Genomic DNA, 23,081 nt, shown 5'->3' on the forward strand with positions numbered 1-23,081 from the left:
CCACATTTCACTTTTCACAAACAAGAACGATCTTGAAAGTCATATATATATATATGTATATATGATCATAGAAGTCATAAAATAAATATGATCCATCCAAAGCATTTGATGTTCTATAACTGTAATGGTTCTGGCTTTCATGAGATAAACACACTGGGACCACAGAGTGCTGCTGAAATGCACCCTTCAATTAAAGAGCATTTCTGCACACAAGCCAGTTCCTCATGGAGGTGTTGATTATAAGTGGCATTCATCAGAATCAATGGTACAAAAATAAGCTCCCTGCCATTTTGCTGCATCCATAAACAGGTGTGGCCTGAGCTTTATTAGGTGCCCAGACAAAACGACATGCAAGGACTGTATCTCAGCATGAGTCACAAAGCAAAATTACAGTTCTGTGCTGCACTTGTGAGACTTCCAAAAATATGTTTCCCAAGTCAGGGGCAGCAGCCGGTGTTGTTGGTAAGTGCAGTCAGGAACTGGATCCACCCCTTCCCGGGCTCTGAAGAACTCCTCACCGTGGTACAACAGCCAGACATGTTCCATGACTGTTCTTAGAGCTCCACCTTTCCCACAAAAGTGCAATTTCTGCATGACACCGTGTGCAGTGCTATATTTGAATTATATTTAAAAGCATTCATATGAAGAGTCATCACTTCTTCCCCAGCAATCTCCCACCAGCCACAAAAACAGCTGAAATAGAGCAGAAAATAGTTAAAGCAACAGTGAATTACACATTGATGACTTTTCCATCTTGCCCTCAGCGCAGATGAAGTTCAGCCTGCTCAACACACATGTGCCAAACAACTGATAAAAATGGTTGCCAAGTACTCCAAACTTCTTGAAATTTTGGAAGCTAGTACCAATTGACCTACCATAGGAATCAGTCCTGTTTGGGTCTGTATTTGAAGCCTCTTCTGCCTATATTGTTTTAACCACACACACCAGGATGGATTTTTCTCCACAAGGCTTTACAGGCAGATCACAATTTTCACTCCAAGTGTCCAAAGATCTTTCAGCAACAGCAAGCCAGTCTGTTTCCCATGTCCCTCCAGTAGAAATTAAGTTTTCACCTTTCTTCTTACTCTGTGAAAGAAATCAACCTATTTCCCATTTTCCATGACACAATCCCATTTCTTCCCTTCTGCTATTGTCCTCCTGCCAGGTTTTTCCCACCTCTTGTGTCCTCCTCTATCTTGTCAGCCATCAGAATGCAAAACTGGAGCCTGATGATTTCATTATGAACAGACAAAGTCCAAGACTTGTCATTTACAGATCGGGAATGGAGAAGTGGGAATGTTATGGTTCTTCCAAAAGCCAGAATAAATTAGTGAGACAAAGGTGTACCTCCTGACTTCCAGTTTCACAGGATAGAACATTGGAACATTTAGCTTGTAATTTTTCCATGTTCAAGAGGGGGGAAAAAAGGCATCATTCTCAGGTGCTAGGAACCTTCCACTCCACATTCCTACTGTTCTTCTAAAATGTTGAAAGAAGTGGGGTTTTCTTTTTCTAGTGTTCCTGGTACAGAAGTCAGTACCTTTGAATTTTGCCTCCTTGGCAGGAGGAGCAAGCCCAAGCTGGGGCCCAGAAGCTTAGTACAGACCACAGAGCAAGAAGAGCTCAGAGACTTGCAGCGAAGGCAAGCATTCTATGGGAGGATGTGTTTAGATGATTCTTAGCTTCCCTCTACATTACAGACCAGTACATTTTTTTGGGTTTGATTTCCCCCTCCCCACACACACACTCTTTTTGGCCTAGGGAAAAATCCACTTTCACTTTATTAATAGTGAATTCAAATAGTTTTTCTGCTGCAATTTAACAACTTTTTTTTTTTTTTTTTTTCCCTGCACAGAGACAAGATAGTCTTCTCTCCTGAACCCTTCAACATATTTGTTCTGCATTATTTTTTCATTCGCAGTTCTCCTGGAGGCTCTCAATGTTTAAATAGCTCCCTCCTTCCCATGTAAAGCTGTGCTCTAATATCGATCAACTTAGGCTGGGAGTTACTATAAGGCATTTTTCAATAATCAGCCAAGCTGTTCAGAGAGTGTCTTGGATATAACCCTTAGGTAAACAGCACAATACACAAGGAACTTTCACTCAGCAATCACATCTTTCCAATGTTGAGGCTGGCTGCCAGTGCTTCAACAGACAAAGAACTCGATTCTGACTTTCTACTCTGCAGGTCAGAGGCCAAGTTATATTAGCTGAGGATGTCTTTATCCTTATGCACATCATTTAAGTTTCTTAGTACACTTGTATGTGTATTTAAAGATCTCACAGTCATATGCCTTTCAAATAAGGGGTCAGGAAGTAAATAAGCTTTTAATGAGTATCAATTTACTTTTTAATAAAAAAAATAAACATAAATGAAATCCTATTCCGCTAGGAAGACAAAGGTGCAGCTGTGCAAGAATTTTAGATATAGCTAGGGGAAATATCTTTATCAGTGAATTAGAGTCAATAGGAACCTGGCTGAGGGGAGAGGAAGAAGAAAATAATTTTAAGTTAAACAATTAAAAAAAAACCATAGTAAAAGGATGATACACATAAACAATATGTCAAGTAGTATCCACACTTACAGAGAGATGAGTAAACTACTCTGAATTGTGAGGTTTTCATTTAATTCATCCCTGATATAAAATGCCAGGTTTATTCTATTTTTACATTACCTCATTAATCAAAAATGGGAGAGAAATGTGATTGGCATGAAAGACTTAAAATCATTCATACTTTATGCCTTAAATAGCTGCATTCATTGGTTGCTTCCCACAGTACTAAATTCTGAAATGAAAAATATGGGGTGTTTTAATTTCCTCTTCTTAACTGTAAAGCATCAGATTATGCTACATTGTTTTTTTAGGCCTGAGAGGTCCTTAAAAGACAAGCCTGTGTAAACTGAAATGGCAAAAAAAGAATCTGATGTAAAAATAGTCCCAGGTTGTTGCTTTGCACACTAAAACCAGTGATGTTCACACCCACCAGTGGGCGAAAGATAAACATCACAAAAGTAAATAACACTCTGAAATAGCTGGCTCCTATGAGTCCTGCAGACAGCACAAACTGTTTTGTTGTTTCAAAAAAAGATTGTGCATAAGCAAATCCACATGACTTTAATGACAATTTCTGAACGTGTTTTCAGGTCAACATCTGTGCTGGGGAGCCAGGGCAGAGCCCTGTGGTGCAGCTGTTCCCTGCTGGCACTGCCCTCACTGGTTCCCTTTCCTGCTGGACCTGTCCGTGTCCAGGCTGGCTCCTGCTGCAGCAATCACTCCCTCAGCAGGGACTCAGGCAGTCTGTGGGGGCAGGACACAAAAATGAAGGTGAGTGTGGCTGGGCAGCAGTCAGGTACCAAAGGTTGGGGGATTCCCACTTGTATTGAATTGAGACACTCATGGGCACCCTTGGAAAGCTGAGGTGCCCCACACTGAGAGCTCTCTGCATCTGACAGATGGCTGAGGAGCACAGCACTTACCCCTCTCCCTCCCCACAGGGCACCACCTCAACCAGCAAGAATGAAGAGGGTTACGGCAACTCAGGAAAACTCTTGTACAATGGCAAATGCAATTCAATGCAGGTAAATGCAGGATAAAAATTGTAAGACAAAAGATTCCAAAAGAAAGCCAAGACATTAGGGGAAAGTGTTCAGAGGCATAATGATTGAAGAGAGATTTAAGTGTCCTCCTGGGTTATGAAAGTCTTAAGCTAATGGATAACTGCAGTGGGAAAATAATGCTGCACAGTGAGCTGCATGCCTAGAGGAATAAAAAGCTAAAATTCTGGTGCTGACTGGAACATAAGACTGACTGGAAGCCCTGCCTATAGTACTGCATTGTCTTGATGCACATAAAATAATATTTCCAAGTAAACTGACAAAAGAGGAAGAAGGAGGGAAGACCATCTGAAAGACAAATTCATATTTTATGGCCCACTGTAGCTGGCTCTGTACCACACAGAAGCTGCAGGTCACCACCACACTGCTGCAATTTCCCATTTCTGGCCATATTCTGTGAGAGTGCAGATGGGATTGCAAAAGAGCAGTCACAGAAAGGATCTCCACAGGGTCATTCAGATGCCTTTGCCGTGAATCTATGCTACATGTTCAAGGGCAAGTAAAAAGCTGGATTCTCTCATAAAATAGATTAAGAATATTGAAAGGTCTGAAGGGAGGTGGTAGGCAGAAAGGACAAACAAATAGTGATTATAATGCACGCATACAGTATAGCTTTCCTCCTTCTTAAAAACAAAACAAACCAAAAAGTGAACCAACCAAAGATGGAAATTTAGCTAAACACCTGCTTATGGCAGATCTTAAATGATGGGAGGTGATGTGCTTGTTCTATGCTTTGAGACAGTAATCAAAACAAAGTAAGAAACTAACATCACCAATGTGTGCTGTAACCTGGGAAACATTTAGAATAATTTGCAAGATAGAAAAAACTTCCATGGTAAATACAAATTATAATGCTCAACTCTTTAAAACAGTGTTAATTCAAATTATTTCAGGACATGATTATTATAAAGCAGGCTCAAGCATAAATTTACACTTCAGAACAATTTCAGCACAGTCCCTTGGGGAGCTGCAGCCAGAGCTTCCCCTGAGCCTGGCTTGCTTAGGCACAGCACTGCCTGTCCCCAGGAAATCCTGAGCTCTGCTCAGGTGCCACCTCCCCAGCACAAGGCAGGCAGGACCCAGGAACACACAATGGCTCAAAGTGCTGGCACACCACCTTGACAAACTAATTTGTCCAGATATGCTCTGTAGAAACTTTCTCCTCTCTACACTTGGAGAAAGGGAGTGTAGCATCTGATTTGGTACTTGGAACATGATACAAAATCTTTGTCTTGTCCCAAGTACTGTGTATCAAAAATTGATTTCAATTTCCTTTAGAGCCCAACTCGAATTAAGATTAAAAAAATGTAAGAATTTTTGAAAAGGAATGAAACCTCACACATATGCAGGATTTCTGTGCAACCAGGCATGGACTTAGGGCAGAAATCAGAGTACTAAGACCATTCCCCAAGGAAGTTTCTGAAAATCAAGATGCTGTCTTTAGTTACCAAAAATTAGTTCCAAGTTCAACTGGTACCAAATTTGAAGCTAGAAATGTGAAATCTGCTTGAATAATGTTTAAATTTAATTAGTTGATAAAAATAAATCCACACACCTTTGTGGTTTTATTTTGGTCATTACTTTTACGGTCATTTTATTTATGGTCATTTATTATTTATTTATGGTATTTATTTTTATGGTAATTTTATTTATGGTCACTATTTAAGGTAGACCCTAAGCCTCAGCTCAGCACAATGCCTTACAACAGGGATCTGAGCCCTGAATTCTCAAACTAGGTCAATCTTAAAGACCAGTCAGTGGGCAAGGGTACCTGTGTGAAGGAATAGCATCCTTACTCTTCCCCTGCCTTTTTTTTTTGTTCATTAATCCCCTGAGGGTCCCATGGGTAACTGGAAGAATATGTCAAGGCTCCCTGCTCTGCTCAGCACATCTGTAACAGGCACAGAGCTTCCTCCTGTCTTCCTTTCACTCAGGGCTCTGGGCACTTCCCCCCATCCTGCTAAACCACCAGGACAAGCAGCCACAGGCAAACTGCAAGTTTTCCTCCTGGGCACAGCTTTCACATGAGTCCACCCCACATCCTACAGGGATCTCACCCTGGGCTCCATCCTGACATCACCCCTGTGCACGGTGGCTTCTGCTCACATCACCAATGAACACCTGGCCCCAGCTGCTGGGCTGGGGGAATATCAGGTTGTTGTTACAAAGGTTTGTTGGCAGCTAATTTTAAAGAAACATGTTCTGAGAATGTTTTTACAATCTTCACCTCTACCTGTTCTGTCCTAAAATCTGTTTTTCACTATCGCTTCTCCAAAAGACAAATTTTATGTTTCTTTTTTTTTTTATTTTTATTTTAAACCCACTAGAAGGAATCCCCTACTGCCTACACAATAAAGTCAGTCAGAGGCAAGATTCTTTCTCACAGATCTTATCCCTCTAAGCCATCAGACTGACTAAACCACTATCCTTTGATCAATAGGCAGCTAAGTGGGAATTTTCAAAAAAACCTTTAAGCAAAATAAAGTTGCTTCCTTATTACACACAGGCCTTACTCCCCCAAACTAGAAGAGTGGTGGGATTTCTTTTTTTTATTTTTTATTTTTTGTTTAAAACTTGTTCAGTCTGGATGCAAGCTAGATCCCATCCAGACAGAGAAAGCACTGAGAATACAGAGAGTATTTACAACCACTGAGAATGGTGATTGCATCAAAGGCTCAGCAAAGTGGCCAACTATGAGAAATCGTGAACCATACACTAAATTTCACCATTTGTTTACAGCTAAATGTAAATTGAAAAAAGGTGTTTAATTAACTGTCTGTAAAAGTGAATGTATGCTATGTTTATTAAAGGGATGTGAATAAAAACACACTGCAGCATAAACTGGGACTGATTCTTTGAGCTCTATTTTAAGCTGTCCATAGTGTCAAAAAAACAAAAAGTAGTTTTATGCGTGAGACTCAGTTTGGACATTGGACTTCTGAGATCCTATTAGAACAATCACCAAGTGTTAAAAAGCCAAAACATCTTTTCAGAGACCAGTGCCAGACAGCAAAGAAAATGACTCTCTAATAAAATCAGATCAATTTTCTAGCTAACCTGTCCCAAGTGGAAACAACATAAGACAGGTTCCCAGAGAGTCAGCATTAATGATGGGTCCATGCAATGAATATCATATGCTTCCCTGGACATAACAAAATTGCCTGGGGTAACTTTTGTATGAGGGCTGGATTGCAAGTTGTCTGTCTTGCTTCTATCCCCTCCTAAGCTACCTCCTAGGCTTTTTTATTTTCCCCCTGAAGAGGTAAGATTTCTGACTGTGCTTAACTGTGGTACAGAGTATGTGTTTAAACATACAGAAAAAAAAGAACTAATTTACTTAGTGCAGCTGAGACACTTAAGAGAGCTGGGTTCAGTTCCCATCTCTGGAGGCAAGGCACAGCCTGACCCTGGGGAAATCACTCTGCATTGCTTTTAGCTCATCTTCAGCAGCCCATGCTGCTGGGCTCTGAGCAAACATCAAGCCCACATCAGCCTGAGGTTTCACAGCCCTCCTTACACTCTGTCAGCCTCTTCTGGACTCACTAGGTTGAGGTTCAACACCATGAAGAGAACCATTATCCTATTTTCCACATAAGGGTTTTTGGGCAGGTAGAGGATGCTCACATGTGCCTATGAAATCTGGGCCAGGCAGCATCCAAACTGTGCTCAAACCCTAACTGAGGTAACAATAACAATACCCTTGGACATAGGGATGTTGAGGATAAATTGCCAGAAGCAAATGAGACATCCCACCTAAATACTAGATGGGTTGGATTCATTATTGTGAAAAAACACACAAGCATATTGGTCTCAAAATACTTGGGGAAGGATAAAGGAGAATTTTTGCACTATAAAGCCCACATGCAGGATTTAAGTGCCATGTATCACATAATCAGCTACACTATTGAATGACTGCAGCATGTACGAACATTTGACCAAAGTATCTATCACTTACAATATTTATATTGGGTTTAGACTGTTCAAAAGCATTTCCATTTCGGATTTTTACCTACTACAGATAGTATTTAAAGAACAATATTTAGAACAAAATTTATTGTGCCTTTTTGTAACCATTTTCATTGAAGAAGTAATAGTAGTCCAGTGCAGTCTGCAATCCTGACAAAACCAAACAATATTCCCCAAAACAGCCCAAGAGACAATAACTATTTCAAATGCACTCCCACTATTTGCTTCTTCAAATCTCTGTTACCTTTCACGAAAGGAAACCTTTTTGAACACAAAAAGAGCTGGGAAACTTTTTTTTTTTCTCAGTTAAGATTACTCTGCAGACTTTTTTAAAATTAAGTTTTCATTGTAGCAATTTTTAATTTTTTTACTTTTGCAATGATCACTATCGATATTACAAAGAACTGATATGATTTAATTTGCAGATAAATATTCCTCCATTGCATCAGCATACTAAGAAACATGAAAAAAAACCCAAAATATATACTAGAGAAACCCCAGCTGTACAGTCTTATGCAACAGGAATATTTCAACCTTGAAGTAACAAATTTGCCATTTATTTCTAAAGCACTATCAACAGTACTACAGCAGAAAGCTGTTGGGCATCTGTATTTGACAGTTAAATACAGGTAGGTAGTAGAATTGCACTTCAAATATAAATATCATGAAAGCAAAAAATTGGTAGAGTACATCCCCTGCACATCTTAATCTCTATTCATGTGACTCTACTGGTTTAGTAACCTCGATTTCAAGTTAATACAGATTCTATACACATAAGGAAGCTTAAAATGTGTTTTCAACAAATAATTTCACAAGTTGGCAGAAAATCCAGCTTTTCTCTGCCACCAGAAAAGCTGGTCTTGTGCTCACAGTGCTGCCTCTGGATTTGGAGAACTGTGTTTTGCTCTTTGCTCCGAAACACATCTGAGAAAGTTATTTAATTATGTCCTTCATAACATGGTGCTCATCATTTCTCTCTTGCCTGGTGACATTGTTAATATTGGGAAGGGGGGCTGCCTCGTGCTGGCTTTGTGCTGTGGGATCAGGTCAGGATGCTGCAGTAACTCCTGGAGGTACTCGCTGGACACCCACCTGCATCCGTGACCCTGACCCACCATACCTAACACACAGCAGCCTCATCTCATCTTATTAATTTTTTATTAAATACCTGCAAAGAATGGGAACTAAGCATAAGAAGCTGTTGGAGATAGGTGCAAATTACCTTAGTGCATTTAGCCAGAAATTTAGTTTTAACAAGCAAGCATTTAAAATGCAAAAGCATTGTAAAGTCATCTAATCTCTTTCCCCAGCTGAACTTTTCACTTGACAGTGAAAGACACAGGGGCATGAAACTGCGAAACACGGGTTAAGCTATGCTTTATTATTCTACAGCATATCAGTCCAGCCCCTGAGCAATGTCTACATTAAATGTTTAAGACAGTGATGGAAGCCCTGTGGATCTTTACACCTCATCTGTGTACCTTCAGTCCTAGGCCAAACAGCACAGGTAAGAAATTCTACATGATTTCCTTGTTTCTTGTTTTGTTTTACAAACAGAAACAAGCAATCCAGCTAAGAGGAGGCACTGCTTTACAGATAATGCTGGGGATCACCAGAGGTAAAAGACACAAATTGAAAAATTCAGGTACAAATAACGAAGCACAGGGAAGAAGTGGTAATTAGAAATATATTAAAGCATGAGGCAGCAGGGGTTAATGCACTTGTCTTCCAACACCTCAGTATTAATAAAACCACACAGCAGTTTAAGTTAGTTTGTACTTCTCCTTCTAATACAGATCAAAATCTACCTAAGGGTTTGAAAGGCAAAAGGTCTCAGGACCTTGCCATGGAAGGAGCTGCAGGAGATGCCCACCCCAGCACTTGAGCACCATGCTCTGCCCCAGCCAGTGCCCAGTGCTCCTCTCAGAAGAACCAGATTCTGCACACACAAGAAAGAGGCCGAGCAGGAGATTCACCGCACTTTAAGCTCGTGCAGATGCTTGAAAACAAGCAACAGTTTAACACTAATCCTGTCCAGGAATCAATGCAAACTAATCCCAGAGTCCCCTCTTCCCATCCCTGTGGAGGGCACAGAAGAAACCCCACAGCCAGGCCAGCCCACAGCCAACAGCTGCATTCCCACATGGAAAACTTGGGCTTGGTTTCCAGTTTGAGTCTGCTTCTCCCTAGGTTAGAGGGGGAGAGGAGAATGATTTAATGCTGCAAAACAGCAGCAACCCCTTTGGGCAAAGCAAGCATGGATGGGGTCCAGCCAGAGAAGGGGGGAGTCAGAAAGGTTCTGACTGTGAAGACATTCATGTGGCCCAAGGCAGAAAGAGATTTTACTCATCATATGAAATGTGAAGTAAATGAATGCCCAGCAAAGTCTGGTTTTGTATTTTTTAAAAATCTACTTCATGCATCAAATTATCTACTAAACCACCTACTTATTTGTCTTTAATGACTAGTATGAAAACAGCTATCTTTTCTTAAGTGCATTGTAAACTGAATGACTCTCCTATAAAAGCCCACTGGATTTATAGTGTTAAAAGCCAAAGTCCCAGAACTGTACCTCTGTTTACTTGAGAAGTATAAACCATTACCCAGAAAACAGAGAGGCCTTTTACAGAGACTGGAAAACAAATGGTTTAAAAGCATTAGGATCTACATATCTTTCCTTCCCATACATTCAAGGCCATCAATCACACATAATCCAGAACATACGAGGTGCAAAAGTGCTAAAAAGGGCCCATTAAAATACAAGTCTTTCCAGGTGTACCACCCAATCACCAGAACTGAACACAGAGCAAAACCAGCTCCCACTTATACACACACAATACCATTAGAAGCAATTTATCATGTCTTCTTAAGGTGATATATAGCACGTTATGAAATTGCTCATTAACTCTCCCAGCTAAAGCCCAGTTTGCCCCCATGTACTTAAGTGACTGTAATTGGCATTTAGGAGACCCTGGCTTAGAATTCATTCTTATTTATAAAGTTCAGCTTCTATAATCAACTTTTTAACCTGTTTCTAGTAATATCAGTAAGTTCATTTTTTCCTGAGTGAGTTTTGATTATTATACAATGCAATGGTTCGTTTTCAGGCCCCAGATAGTATTTGAATTAGATTTTTTCTTCCCCTTTCACATTCTCCCTCCAAGAAGACCTATAAAAGCCTAAACCCATACCTTTACTACAGATACAAAAAAATCCTTCATTAAAATACCATTGTAATAAGTGCAGAGCCACAGAAACTTTTTTTTTTTTAATGGGAAAGACAAAGCATTCTCTAAATATCCAAGATCATGATTGCAATCATCCTACCACATAAGTATCACTAGTCACAAAGAGCTGCATTTACAAAGCATTTCTGCACATGCCTAAACTCCAGCATATGTTTAAGTCCTGCTGCCTCCAAAGGGATTTATGTGCACGTCTGGCTAAGTGCCAAACATCCAACTTCACATATCAGCACATGAGCAGTTCCACACCCATCCCTTTGCAGGATGACTTCCAGTCAAAGGTCTGATGGCAAGACAAGTGTCACTGTCTTGTTCAGCTGGATGAGAAAGAGAGACAAGCTTTGGCCAGCTTAGAGCCTCTCCCTAGCACTGTGCCAGAGCCAGGAATTCTTTCTGATTAAACTTTAGCAACCCCAAATGGTTCTCTATCCATGAGATCTCTCCTGCCTCAATCAGGATTCAAGCTCTGCTGTATTTACCATGTCTGCTCTGCACTGGCAAGCACAGGGCTGATGCTCACAGCAGCCACATTACTGTCCTGGAAAACAAAGTCCTTGTGCAGGAGCCAAGCAGCAGCTCAGCTGCTGGACCATCCAAGGCAATGATAATGGACTTACCCAGCTTTGTCTGCCTAAACCTACACTGGAGAGAAAACATTTCAGCACAAGTTGATATTCCCAGACTGGCTTAAAAGTTCCCATCTCTGTTTTGCTTGACTATTTTCAGTTCTGGTGTCCACTCATCATTGTTGAGCCTTGAAATTACAGCAAACACTTTCCTTTTCTTTTTAACTTCATCCCATTTCAGTCTTTCTACTACTTTTCTGATAGAAGATGACAAGACTCACTGTCACAGGCAGAAATATACAGAAATGCATTACAAAAAACATGCTTCTACTGAGGGTGGAAAATGAAGCTCAGCAGGCAAAAGTCAGTGAGAAGGTAATTCCCTCTGAGAGTGTCTGTTGCTTTATGGGTTAATATAGAGGTCCTCAAACCATTTCATAATTGCATCACTTCTTAATAGAAGACTGGCTTGCTGACACCTTTCCATTTGCAGCTGTCTGGACCACCTGCCCTCCCCATTTGCAACTGCATTACATCCCTGTGACACCCTAGAAGAGCAATGCCTGCTTAGTGATCTATTTTATTTTACCCTGTGGCAATTTATCAGACCGAAACAAGGGGAAGGACCAGCTCCTCACCACACACAATTAGTTATGCAAGAAGTGATTTTTAGGAACAAAGTGAAAACTTCAGTTATTGCAATTTATCTGATTCCTCAGCACAGACAGAGCACTTGCCTGTGAGTGTGCTGAGATGTCCGCATGGCACAGTGCCCACCTCTGCTGTGACTGCTTACAGACAGTCACTCAGGGCATGGCAACATGTGACAGATTAATAAACCCAGTGCACTCAGCACAGTGGGTCCTGTGGATGGCTTGAGAAGGACAGGACACAAATGACTGCAAATTAGAGTAAGTTTTGCCAACAGGAGCATAGCCCCATCATTGCCCCTTTAACTGTTCTAAGCCCAATTCTAAACCGATCCCTTCTGACATTTAAAGATACAAAGATATCAAAACCATCCCAAATCACTTAGAGAGTATCTTGAATAGCTCATTCACAAATTAATTGCAGTATGTCATCCTTTGTAGTTCACAGTCTATTGTTACTGCCAGGTGCACTGGCAAAGGCAATATTTGCCTCATGCTTTAGGCAGCATTTCTCCCAATAGAGAACATTTTCCTCTAGTGATAGTATTACAAGATTTAGAAGGTAGGCTTGAATAAAATAGGAACAATACTGTCCTAGGTATCACAAAATATATTTGGATAAAGCCCACTTCAGACTCTGACAGCTGAAAACCAACAGAGATCACAATTATCTCTAGGAGAAACTGTCAGATATTTCAGTCCTTACAAAAAAAAAAAAAACCAAAAAAAAACAACCCAACCAAAAAAAAAAGAGCAAGGCTCAGAGACAGAGTGATTTGACCAGGATCACTTGGGATGGCTGTGGCAGAGGTGCAAACTGAACACAGCTCTTTGTGATCAAATAAAGCTCTCTGCCTTGTAACTACAAAAACACTTTCCATTCTGACAGCTTGTATTTAGGAACTTCATCATGCTGTGCTGGTTTTGGCTGTGATAGAGTTAATTTTCTTCATAGTAGATAGTATGGGACTGTGTTTGGGATCAGAAACAGCAATTACATTACAGAGATGTTTTTGTAATTGCAGACCCCAGAGTGACTGCATAATTTGGAGTAGTGTTTGGTAGGTGCTGGCCAGGGCCTAGCACAGTGCAAAAATTTTCACCATCCTTGGAAATGTTAATAAAATGTGGATGTGATACCTGGGGACATGGGCTGCAGTGAACATGAGGGCAGTGCTAGGGTAATGGTTGTACTTGATCTCAAAGGTCTTTTCCAGCATTAAAAATTCTATGATTCTAAGTTGTGCCTCCTTGCAATGGCCATAGCATTCTCTCCCCCAAGCATTCTATCAGGAATCATTCTATCAGTTCATCAGGATCCTGTAACTGCTCAGGAATAAAGCTCCAGGCAAGAAATTCTCTAGACACTTGCCCATATTCTCCCACATGCTGTGCCACCCATTGCTATCCCCTCACAAAGCCTGAGCCATATTCCTGAACAGCTTGTTAACCTTAGAACCAAAGCATTATTCCTAGAAAATAACCAATAAGAAGTATTTTAACTACCCAAGGATGTTCAAGGTACTGAGGTCTTGTAAAGAGAGAGAAAACATCACAGAGGAAGGTAGCAAAAGTGCCATTGTGTAGTTCCTCCACAGAAGAAAACCAAACTGAAACAAAATTTCTCAGTGAAAGGAGGACGATTCCTACTTGTCTGCATAAAATGGTACCCAGATTACAGCAGTGGCTTCAGTACAGAGCCCACATACCAGATTAACCTTAGGTCATCATTTTAACAACAAATCTTCCAGGCAAAACATCACTAATCACTATAGAGTACAGCAAACTGAAAAGCCAACACCAATCCTTAACGTGTACAGTGCGAAAAAAGCGCATGGTGCAGATCAGATAAACTGGTATCAAGAACAGATTAATCAATATCATGACCCACAACCATTAACAGATATAAATCACTTCTAATATGCTCTGGTCAATCTGTTACTATCCCAAACCCTTTGAGCCCCACACTGGGTGCCACAGAGGACTGCCATGGTTTAACCCTAACCGGCAACTCAGCCCCACGCAGCCACTCACTCACTTCTCCCCTGCTGGGATGTGGGGGAGAATCAGAAGAAGAGACATGAGAAAACTCAGGGATTGTAATGATGACATTTTAATAGGGAAAGCAAAAGCCACACACACAAGCAAAGCAAAACAAGGGATTGATTCATGGCATCCCATGGGCAGGCAAGTGTTCAGGCATCTCCAGGAGAGCAGGGCTCTATTGTGTGTAATGGCCACTTGGGAAGATAAAAATGGCTCTAAATGCCTCCCCTTCCTTCTCCTCCCCCAGCTTTATGTGTAGAGCATGACAACAGAAGACATGGAATATTCCTGTGGTCAGTTGGGGTCAGTTGCCCTGGTTGTGTCCCCAAGTTTGTGTGCCCCCCAGCCTGCTCACTGGTGGTGCAAGGTGAGGAGCAGAAAAGACCTTATACTGTGTAAACTCTGCTGAGCAATAATGGAAACATCTTTCTATTACCAAGACTGTTTTCAGCACAAATCCAAAACACACTCCCATACCACCATAAAGAAAATTAACCTTATCCCATACAAAACAACATACAAGTTAAGACATTGGTGTATTCACAGAGGAAAAACAGACTTAACACTGGAGGTAGGAAAAATCATATAAATACATAAAAATCTTAGAGCTCAATGTATTTATTGCCTCTGACTTTTCACTCCTTTTGTGCTCCCATGTCCTGTCTGACAGTGCAGTGTGTCCTCAGGAAACACACACACTTCCTTGTGTGACCAGAACAAAGGTGTTCACCCCACACCAGCCCACAAGACAGGTAAGTCTTAACATGGTTGCAGAATTAGAAAACATCAGTCTTACTGTGTTCAGAGAAGTTAGCATTTTTCTGTACAGCTTTTGAGATTGTTCTTGGATGCTTCTCAAAGGAATTCCATTGCTGTCATAACAACACATCTCCCAACAAAAAAGCTTCCTTGCCAAGACTAAGTATGAGGACAGGAAACCAATGACTTGCTGGAGATCTCCTAAAAAAACACACTTTGGGTTATTGGAAATATTTTCCCACTTAAATACTAGTGTGACTTTCCAATATTTCTCTTTCCAAAATAATCTGCCACTCTAAGGCTCATGGATTAGGATGCACACAGTATTTTATCCTGCTGAAGACCTTTCTAAGCATCTTGGATTCTTCAAGCCAACCTTGTCTCATCCCAAGCATCAGAAAAGCCAAAGAACAAAAATGTATTTACAATACATCCAAAGCTACTATGGAACAGCAGGTTTGGGGTATTTATTTAAGTCTTTAAATGTGGTAAAACTCATGCTGAACAAGTATCTCATGACTGTAAGAACTGCACTTTATGTGTAGCTCTGCCAGAAAAAGTCAAGTGTGCTGCTGGTGTAGTCAACATCCTTCCAGCTGAGGAGCATAGATGTTGCTGCTCTTTTCCTTCTGCCACAGTGCACAACAGTCAGTGGGACAAAAATACAAATAACACAATGAAATTAATAACACAAAGCTGCTTCCTAGTTCATTGCAATGAAATGCGAACAACAGAAGCTTTACTGTCACTCTAATTCTTGATGTTCTTCATCAGGAACTGTGTACAAAGAGGTGAGAGTCCTTATTTCCGATTTCCAGACAGGAAAATGGAGGCAAAAAGAAAGAAAATGGCATGGCAAAACACTCACTATTAGGAAGTCCAAAAATTAACTTCAATTTTCTGAATCATATTTCTAGAGGCCTGTTAGACTACACCCAGAGACAGTTTTCCTTAAAAAGTCAACAGCAACGTCATTTTTCATATCAAATTTATGTACCTTAGATTTTTATACATATTGAAAAAGTAATTTTAAAAAGTAAAATGAATACATTCCTCTTGTATAGCACACTGCCAAACATTTTTAAAATGCCACCATGTCATACTCCTGCAATCCAGGGATCTGGAATTTATGGTCTATTATCTTTCTTTCCAAACACAATGCTCTATCTCCAACAAAACCTGAGTCCATGGATTTAATTTAATTTCAAAGCCTATGCAATTGGCGTCTATAAAGCATGGTTTTGAAGGACTTAAGATCCAAGACTGAGATGTAAATTCATAGGAAATTAAAAAAAATAAGAAAATTAAAATAAATAAATTAAAGGCTGTATGATTTCAAATGAGGTCCCCTTAAAGCTTTGAAACACTCCTCTAATACAAGACTGGTGAATTACAAGCAATCTCTGATGTCCCTATCCAGATATCTGGCCACGAATTATAGGATGCTCTTCTCCCAGAGAACCTTTTAGCACTTAAACTTTCACCATAAGGAATAAATGACCACTTTTTTTCCACATTGGACAATTTGAAGCCAGATCTTATGCAGCATCAGCTCCAAGCACCCCTGTCTTTCTATTTCTGATTTCCAGCACAGGAGAGTTTTGCATCCATCCTGTAAGCTCCTTATATCACCTGTGAACTCAGAGAAAAATCGCTTTTTTCAAGAATCCTGCACTGCCAGCTGGATCTTTCCCACATCACTCATTCTTCTTTACCCACACCATAGACCCATATAAGTTTTACCATGGTATCTATCAATGTTTTGCAATTTGTTTACCCAGGACATCTCAGCTCTGATGGAGCATCTGTTTTTCAGCAAGGTCTTGCTTTTGTTACCCAATTTTCCAGCTGGATTGACAGAGGCACAAAGAAGTCAAGTGACCTGCCTGGGTCAGACAGCATCGGTGGCTTGGAACAGATTGGAGCCCATGATCTCCTGCCTCTGCACCCTGAACTAGACCAATGCTCCCTTTTACAAGCTGTTCTGCACTAGAGGTAAATTGTGTCCACTTTTCCTACTTGTCTTGTTCCATAGTAATGCTCCCATTTAATTTATATGTTGTTTCACTTCTGAACACGAGTTTAAGCTGTTTGGAGGTCATTGAAATAAACATAATGAAGCATTCAAGTTAAATTTTTTGGCTTTCTGGTCTCCTGATCCTTCTCTTGAACTCAATGACCTGGCAAACATTTCTACATCAGGTGTTCATATTTCCTCTACAACTTCCTTCAGGAAGAAGGAATGCAACTCATTTGCCACTTGTGCTTTGTCAAATTCTAATTGTTATTAATTTTCCAGCTAACCACTTCCAGTGAGATTTCAGGCTATTTGCAGCTTCATTTATCATGGGATTTCTATTCCCATCACACAAATACAACCAACTATTTACAGTTATTACACGAGTAAAGATGTTTGTACAGACCTGGCCTTACTACTGTGTACTTTTCACTTTCAACTTTATAACTTTCAGGCTATAAACATGAAATTCCCATTTTACCTACTAGAGACCAGAAGCTACAGAACTCCAAGGCCAATTGGCTTTTCTGAGACCTTTAATAATTTTCTTAGGCTTTCTCAATCTCACTTGGACTGCTTGCAAAACTATGAGTTTCCTACTTTATACAATTGAACTGAAAGTAAACTGGTTAAGGTTTGCAAAGATGGAAATTGTTAAAAAGCTATTCCACTGGGGGCATTTGCTTCCTAATACAGCCTCATTTTTAAATTCCAGCTGAACCACACTTTGCTTCAGACCCAAAATGGGTTTGGAAAGGTACACATGCTTTTTATCTATAACAGGAATGTACTACTAGAGCACTGCTGAATAACTTCCTTTAAGCTCTCCTTTTTAAAATAAACCCACCGACCTAACCTCTTAAATTCCATTTGTATTTCAAACCAAGGATTATGAGAACAAACGGAGCTTAATATTACTATTTCAATGGTATTTCAGAATAAAGTAGATACATAATGGTGCCTTGGTTATTCATTAAGCCAGATCTTTACTAAGTCTCAAAATAACCTTTTGTTTCATAAATGGTAGGGGTTTTTTCCCTTGAGAATAATTGGATGCACTATTACTAGCTAACAAAATACCTGAATTGAGGCAAGCAAATGTAGGAGGTAGATGTCTGGCTATGATGTATCAAAATTTACTTCAGAAACAGCATAGTCTACCTGAAAGTGCTAAAGCTCTTTCTGTTACCTTCAGTCAAGTTCACTTCTATAATCAAAAAAGTTCTCTACAAAAAAGGCTATTTGCTAATTTTGTATCTTCATTTTTTCAATGTCATTTGAGAATAAATATTTACATCAGTAGGACCAAAACCAACTTAAATTGGTAAAAACAATCCCTTAATCCTAAGCCTACTTGCTCTCCTTTCACTCAAAACATAATGCATTTTACATATATACATGTAATCCATAAATACCACACACAGTTCACTTACTTCCTCTAGTGAAATTCTGCCAACACCTGACCTTTAATTTATGATTCCTGTTATCATGGTTTTCCTTAAACTCTTTTATTTACGTCCCTTGTCATGCAGTTGTCACTTAAGCCCTCCAAACACTGCCTCTAGCAAGGAATTTTTGCCCTGTCAGGTGGATGGACAAGAATTCTCACCACAGTCAGTCATCACTAATTCTCATGTCTCCAAGGAGGCAGTTTCTGAAAAAGCACAACTTCTATTCAAGAATGCTTCATTCCAGAAGGACCCTCTCAGCCCTCCTTTACAGTTCTCTGTTAGTATTTACATAAACCACAGGTGTCCTGACACCATCACACTTCACAGATTAGTGGGCATGAAAGGGCCTGGATCCACAGCACTCAAAGGCAAGGGAAACAGCCCATAATGCCCCCAAAAGAGATATTTTTATGTACTTCTGTGATTAGAGAATTGTACTTTTGGGTGCAAGATGCTCTCTGCACACCTCATATTCCTACTTTGAGGGCTGTGACAAGAACTGTTGAGTATTCGGTGAATTTCCTAATTCTAAATCTATTTCCACATCCCTCTCATACTTTAAAGATTATGGGTAAGGGGTCTTTGGATCCTGTGAGAAAATAAGGCAAATCATAAATGTTCTTCTTGGGGCAAGAGGTGTTCAGAGAGTGACTGCTAACTTTTATTCTTTTGGGAGACAAAAGGAAGACAAGGTTCAATTAACTGGCATATAAGGAGCGGGTGGCATGGCTGGATGTGTAGGCATTTCTTCCCAGAAGCAAGGTTATTCAGCAGCTAGACAGACATGTAAAGGCTGGTTACGATGCCATAAAGACAGCAGGGCTCCTGCAAAGCTAGAATTATAGGGTTAGTGTGCAAAGAAAGTAGGCCCAGAAGGACATGAGGTATTTAGGAGGAAGCAAGAGTGTAAATGCTATTTTGGATTGTGTTTTAGAATTCTTGGAACCAAAGAGCAGACTAAAGTAAAAAATGCTTTGGGGTGAGGGCTTTCCATAAGAACCAATTCTGAACCCAATTTTAATTTGAGGTGGCTCAAGTACTGATGAAATAGAGCAAGCTTAGAGCATGAGTTAAAAATAATGAATAATGTAGTACATCCCGAAAAATGCAACTATTCTGTTGTTTTAGACACTGTGCAAATATTTGCACTTCTCACTTTACTTCCTCAAAATCCTTCTTTCCTGTGGCTAAACCTCTAAGATCAGAACCACTGTGAATAACAGTATTAACCAGAAACTCGATGATACTTAAAGTCAAGGTAGATGTGATAATTCTTGGGTTGAGCACTTGGTTTGTTTGGAGCAGAATCACTCTCAAACCTCCTCAATGATGTGTAATTGTAGTCATTCAGTCTAACTAGCTTAATCATACTTTATCCAAGGGATAAAAACTTAGTCCCTGCCTTAAACAGCTTCCTTGACAAGCTGAGAAGCATAGGCACAGAAAGACTGGGAAGCTTTATGCACAATAATGAGAAGCTTCATAGCAGATCTAGAACTGAAATATTTTTTCCAAGATCCACGTCTTGATTCTTTTTCTCTGGTGCCTACAGCTACATTATTCAAGACACCCTCAATAGTCTTATGGATAAAGGATCTATGGGAGACCTGCGCTCCTTTGGGTTGGCAAAAAGATGGGAGATGCCCTGTGCCATCTCAAGTGGCCACAGTTCTGTATTGCTGGGCAACTGAGTTGTGCCTTCTAATCTGTCCAGTCCTTTTCCAGTTAGTTCACAGAACTAATTTACCCCATTACTCATGTGGTTTGCTTGAGCCTAGAGAAACTTTTCAAATTATCTGTCCATACTTGCTGTGACTGAATGGTAACTAAGCCACGGTCTCTTCGTTCTTAACTATTTACCAGGCCCAACAACTATTATTTATAAAGATCAACTGTAACATGTTCTTTTTAAAAGCCTAACCACTTAATCCCTGATACCCATCCTTCTAAACCTATTGCACATGCACCAGCACCAAGAATACCATACATTCATGGCTTCACTTTCATTCTCTCTGTTTCAGGATTAATGAATCAGTGCAGAAGATGCTGAGACTCCATGGCATATTTGGGGTTGGACTTCATGATCTTTAGAACTCCCCTCCAAATTAAACCATTCTACAATTCTATATTTGCACTCAGACTTTCATTTTTACATCAATAATTAAATAAAACTAACTTCTAGATAAAACCAGCAATACTGGTTGGTTAACACTGGGAAATTAATTAATAGCCTCATACCATGCCTGCAAGTGTTCATACGCTGAACCGTTCTCAGACATCCTAAATGGTTTGAAAAAAGGCTTGACAAAGGCAACAAAGCTCAGAACTTTTAGCTGGTGAGGACTGGTTTGTCCCCACTGTCTTCAATGCAAACCTGCCAATTACAGCAGATGAAGGAAGATCCAGTCCAGTCCCCTCTCCTAGAAAATGTTTACTTTTCAGTATGCACTGCTATAGGCAGTTATTTCTGCAGATCCAAACGCTTGCATTCGAGATGCTCAGAGACTTTATATCTCCTGCTAATGTATTCCTTGGGGAAGTTCCTATCCCCTAAACCCCCCATAGTTATTGTTAGGAAATCATTAACCCACGGCTCTTTTCAACTCTTGGTAATTATGATGTTAAAAAAAGGGAAAGTTTTGCTGCTAACAGTTGCAACAATGTATTTGTTTGCCACACGCAATGGAAATCTGATAGACAGTATCTGTGCACTCCATCTGTTACACTGGATTGATCCACTGATGAGATTCTTTTTAGAAACCTGCTTACCCCTGCTGGTGCTGCAAGCTTGAAAGAGAAAAAACACTTTCTTCTCCTTGTTCTCTTGTGTGGTGGTCGACCCTGTCTTCCTCTCCATTAGAACCCATCCTGCTGCCACAGATCTCACAGGATTTATATTGTTTTGATTCCTTTCAAACACTGTCTTGTTACCAACATCTGACAACAGTCTCTTGGGCTATCATGATTTTACAAACTGACCAGGCCTATCAGTCTCCATAAATCCCATGTGGATACAAACCTGTGAAAATGTCTTTAACTATCCACTAAAGTACACAGTAGCTCTTTTATTATATAAATAGTCATGGGTGTTCTATACTTAGGCGGAGGAAGAAGCTGTGTTTTGGGGAGAGGGGGAAGGAGGGAAGTGCTTGAAAACTCTGCCAGAAGAGGTTGTTCTCTCAGCACTCACTGCACATCACTGAACCCATTCGCTCACCACGCTGCTTGACGAGGACACACCATGGGTGGTCTTCTTGCTCCCCACCCCCTTCATAACAGCGGTGAAAAGCCACAAAACACTGACTCAAATTTGGGCATGACCACACATGTTGGTTCCTCACAAAGCTGGGGAAATTTTAGCAACAATCAATTCGAACAACAATACCCAGAAAACCAACGATGCAAGGACGTATCTACAACTGGAAAACTGGAAACATGTTGAGTATATAATACAGCAAGTTTTAGTGAAATATTTTAGCACCTCGGTCTTGTGATGAGTTTAAAGCTTACAATCTGTGTGTGCACATGCACAGGTATGTATGTGTACAGACAGACATCAACATTCCCTCACAGCAGGTTGAAAGGGAAAATCTGACTGGGTTGGAAGTGCACAGGCTGTATCTAACCTCCCTGTTTAAATAATATTACCAATAAATCAAACTCCTAGCAGCGAAGCCAACTCACCTCAATTAGTGCATTACTTTAAACAGACCTGCTGTTTTCAAGAACAGCCACGACCACACTTCTGCCAAATCCAGCAGCTCTCTTGGGGAGTGAGATGATGACTGGGGTAGGCGGGGAGAAATAAAATGGTTAATAGCAGGGTTGTTGCTTTTCCCAAGCGCAGCAAACTGAGCCTAATTGATGCTGACGTGTGACAGACTCGTGTGTACAGTATTGCCCGGGCTGCGAGTGAAGCTGCTGACAGAGGGTAAATGGTGCATGGCAGCTGGTCCTGCCCTGGCCTGGCATGGCAGAGCACACACACACTGCCTGTCAGGAGATATCATGAGGGCTAATGAAGGGCAGCCCGCATTTTTAAAATTCTTCTCACTGAGTTTTGGATCAGGCTTTACACCGTGAAGCCTTCTCAACCTTTTAGTGCTTGGTTAAGGATATGTGACACTTATTTAAAAATTAATGTGGTCTAATCAATTTAAAGTTGGGAAACTAAAAGCCAGTACATTTCTGTTTGAGAAAGAAAAGAGTGTGGATGGTACAAGTGTGTGTAAGATGGAAAGATATGGCAGCGAAGAAGAGATGAAGAAGACAGAAACACAAGCATTTTTGCAGCTACTAACAACTGAAAGTGATAACATGGAAGTACCAACAATTTGTCTGACTGCATTTCAGTGAGTGGTCTTCTACAGCACTTTAAAACACAGAGACGTGCATTTCTAAAAGGTTTACTAAAAAGTGATTCCCTACAAACAACAAATGCTTCCTCTTTTCCCAAATCCCACTGCCTGTAATTGCAGTTGAATAACTACATCAGCACCCAAAAATGAGAGAAATTCTGCCTTCCAGTTCTTGGGCATAAAGAATTAAATGCAGGAAAACAGAATTAGGATAAAAGAGACCATCTGAGAAATCTACCTGATTACTAACTTCAAATCACAAGTAACAGCTTGGCTGGACCCTCAGTTCTCAGGAATCTCTGATGGTTTCACATTCCTTTATGTTATTTTGCATGGTAATAAATGACAGAAATATTTCTGGCTTTGTTTTTTTCTGAAAAATTATGTTTATAGAGAAATGGAAAATC

General features: G+C 40.3%; 1 protein-coding gene across 8 annotated transcripts in view; it reads right to left on the bottom strand.

Annotated features, from left to right (window-relative positions):
- The window catches only part of VTI1A (vesicle transport through interaction with t-SNAREs 1A), a 257,073-nt gene that overhangs the window by 118,105 nt on the left and 115,887 nt on the right, over window positions 1–23,081 (bottom strand). For 2 of the 8 annotated variants that reach the window (XM_086900489.1, XM_086900488.1), the window contains one exon: window positions 14,695–15,049. The exons of the other annotated variants lie outside the window; for them this stretch is intronic. In XM_086900489.1, coding sequence (XP_086756615.1) covers window positions 14,772–15,049 — 278 coding nt within the window. In that variant the 3' untranslated portion in view covers window positions 14,695–14,771. Of the gene's footprint in view, window positions 1–14,694; window positions 15,050–23,081 lie in introns of those variants that run through there. 8 annotated transcript variants of the gene reach the window in all.

Source organism: Cyanistes caeruleus, chromosome 8 (genome assembly GCF_971803275.1).
Source record: "Cyanistes caeruleus chromosome 8, bCyaCae1.hap1.1, whole genome shotgun sequence".
In the NCBI taxonomy this organism is placed as follows: Eukaryota; Metazoa; Chordata; class Aves; order Passeriformes; family Paridae; genus Cyanistes; species Cyanistes caeruleus.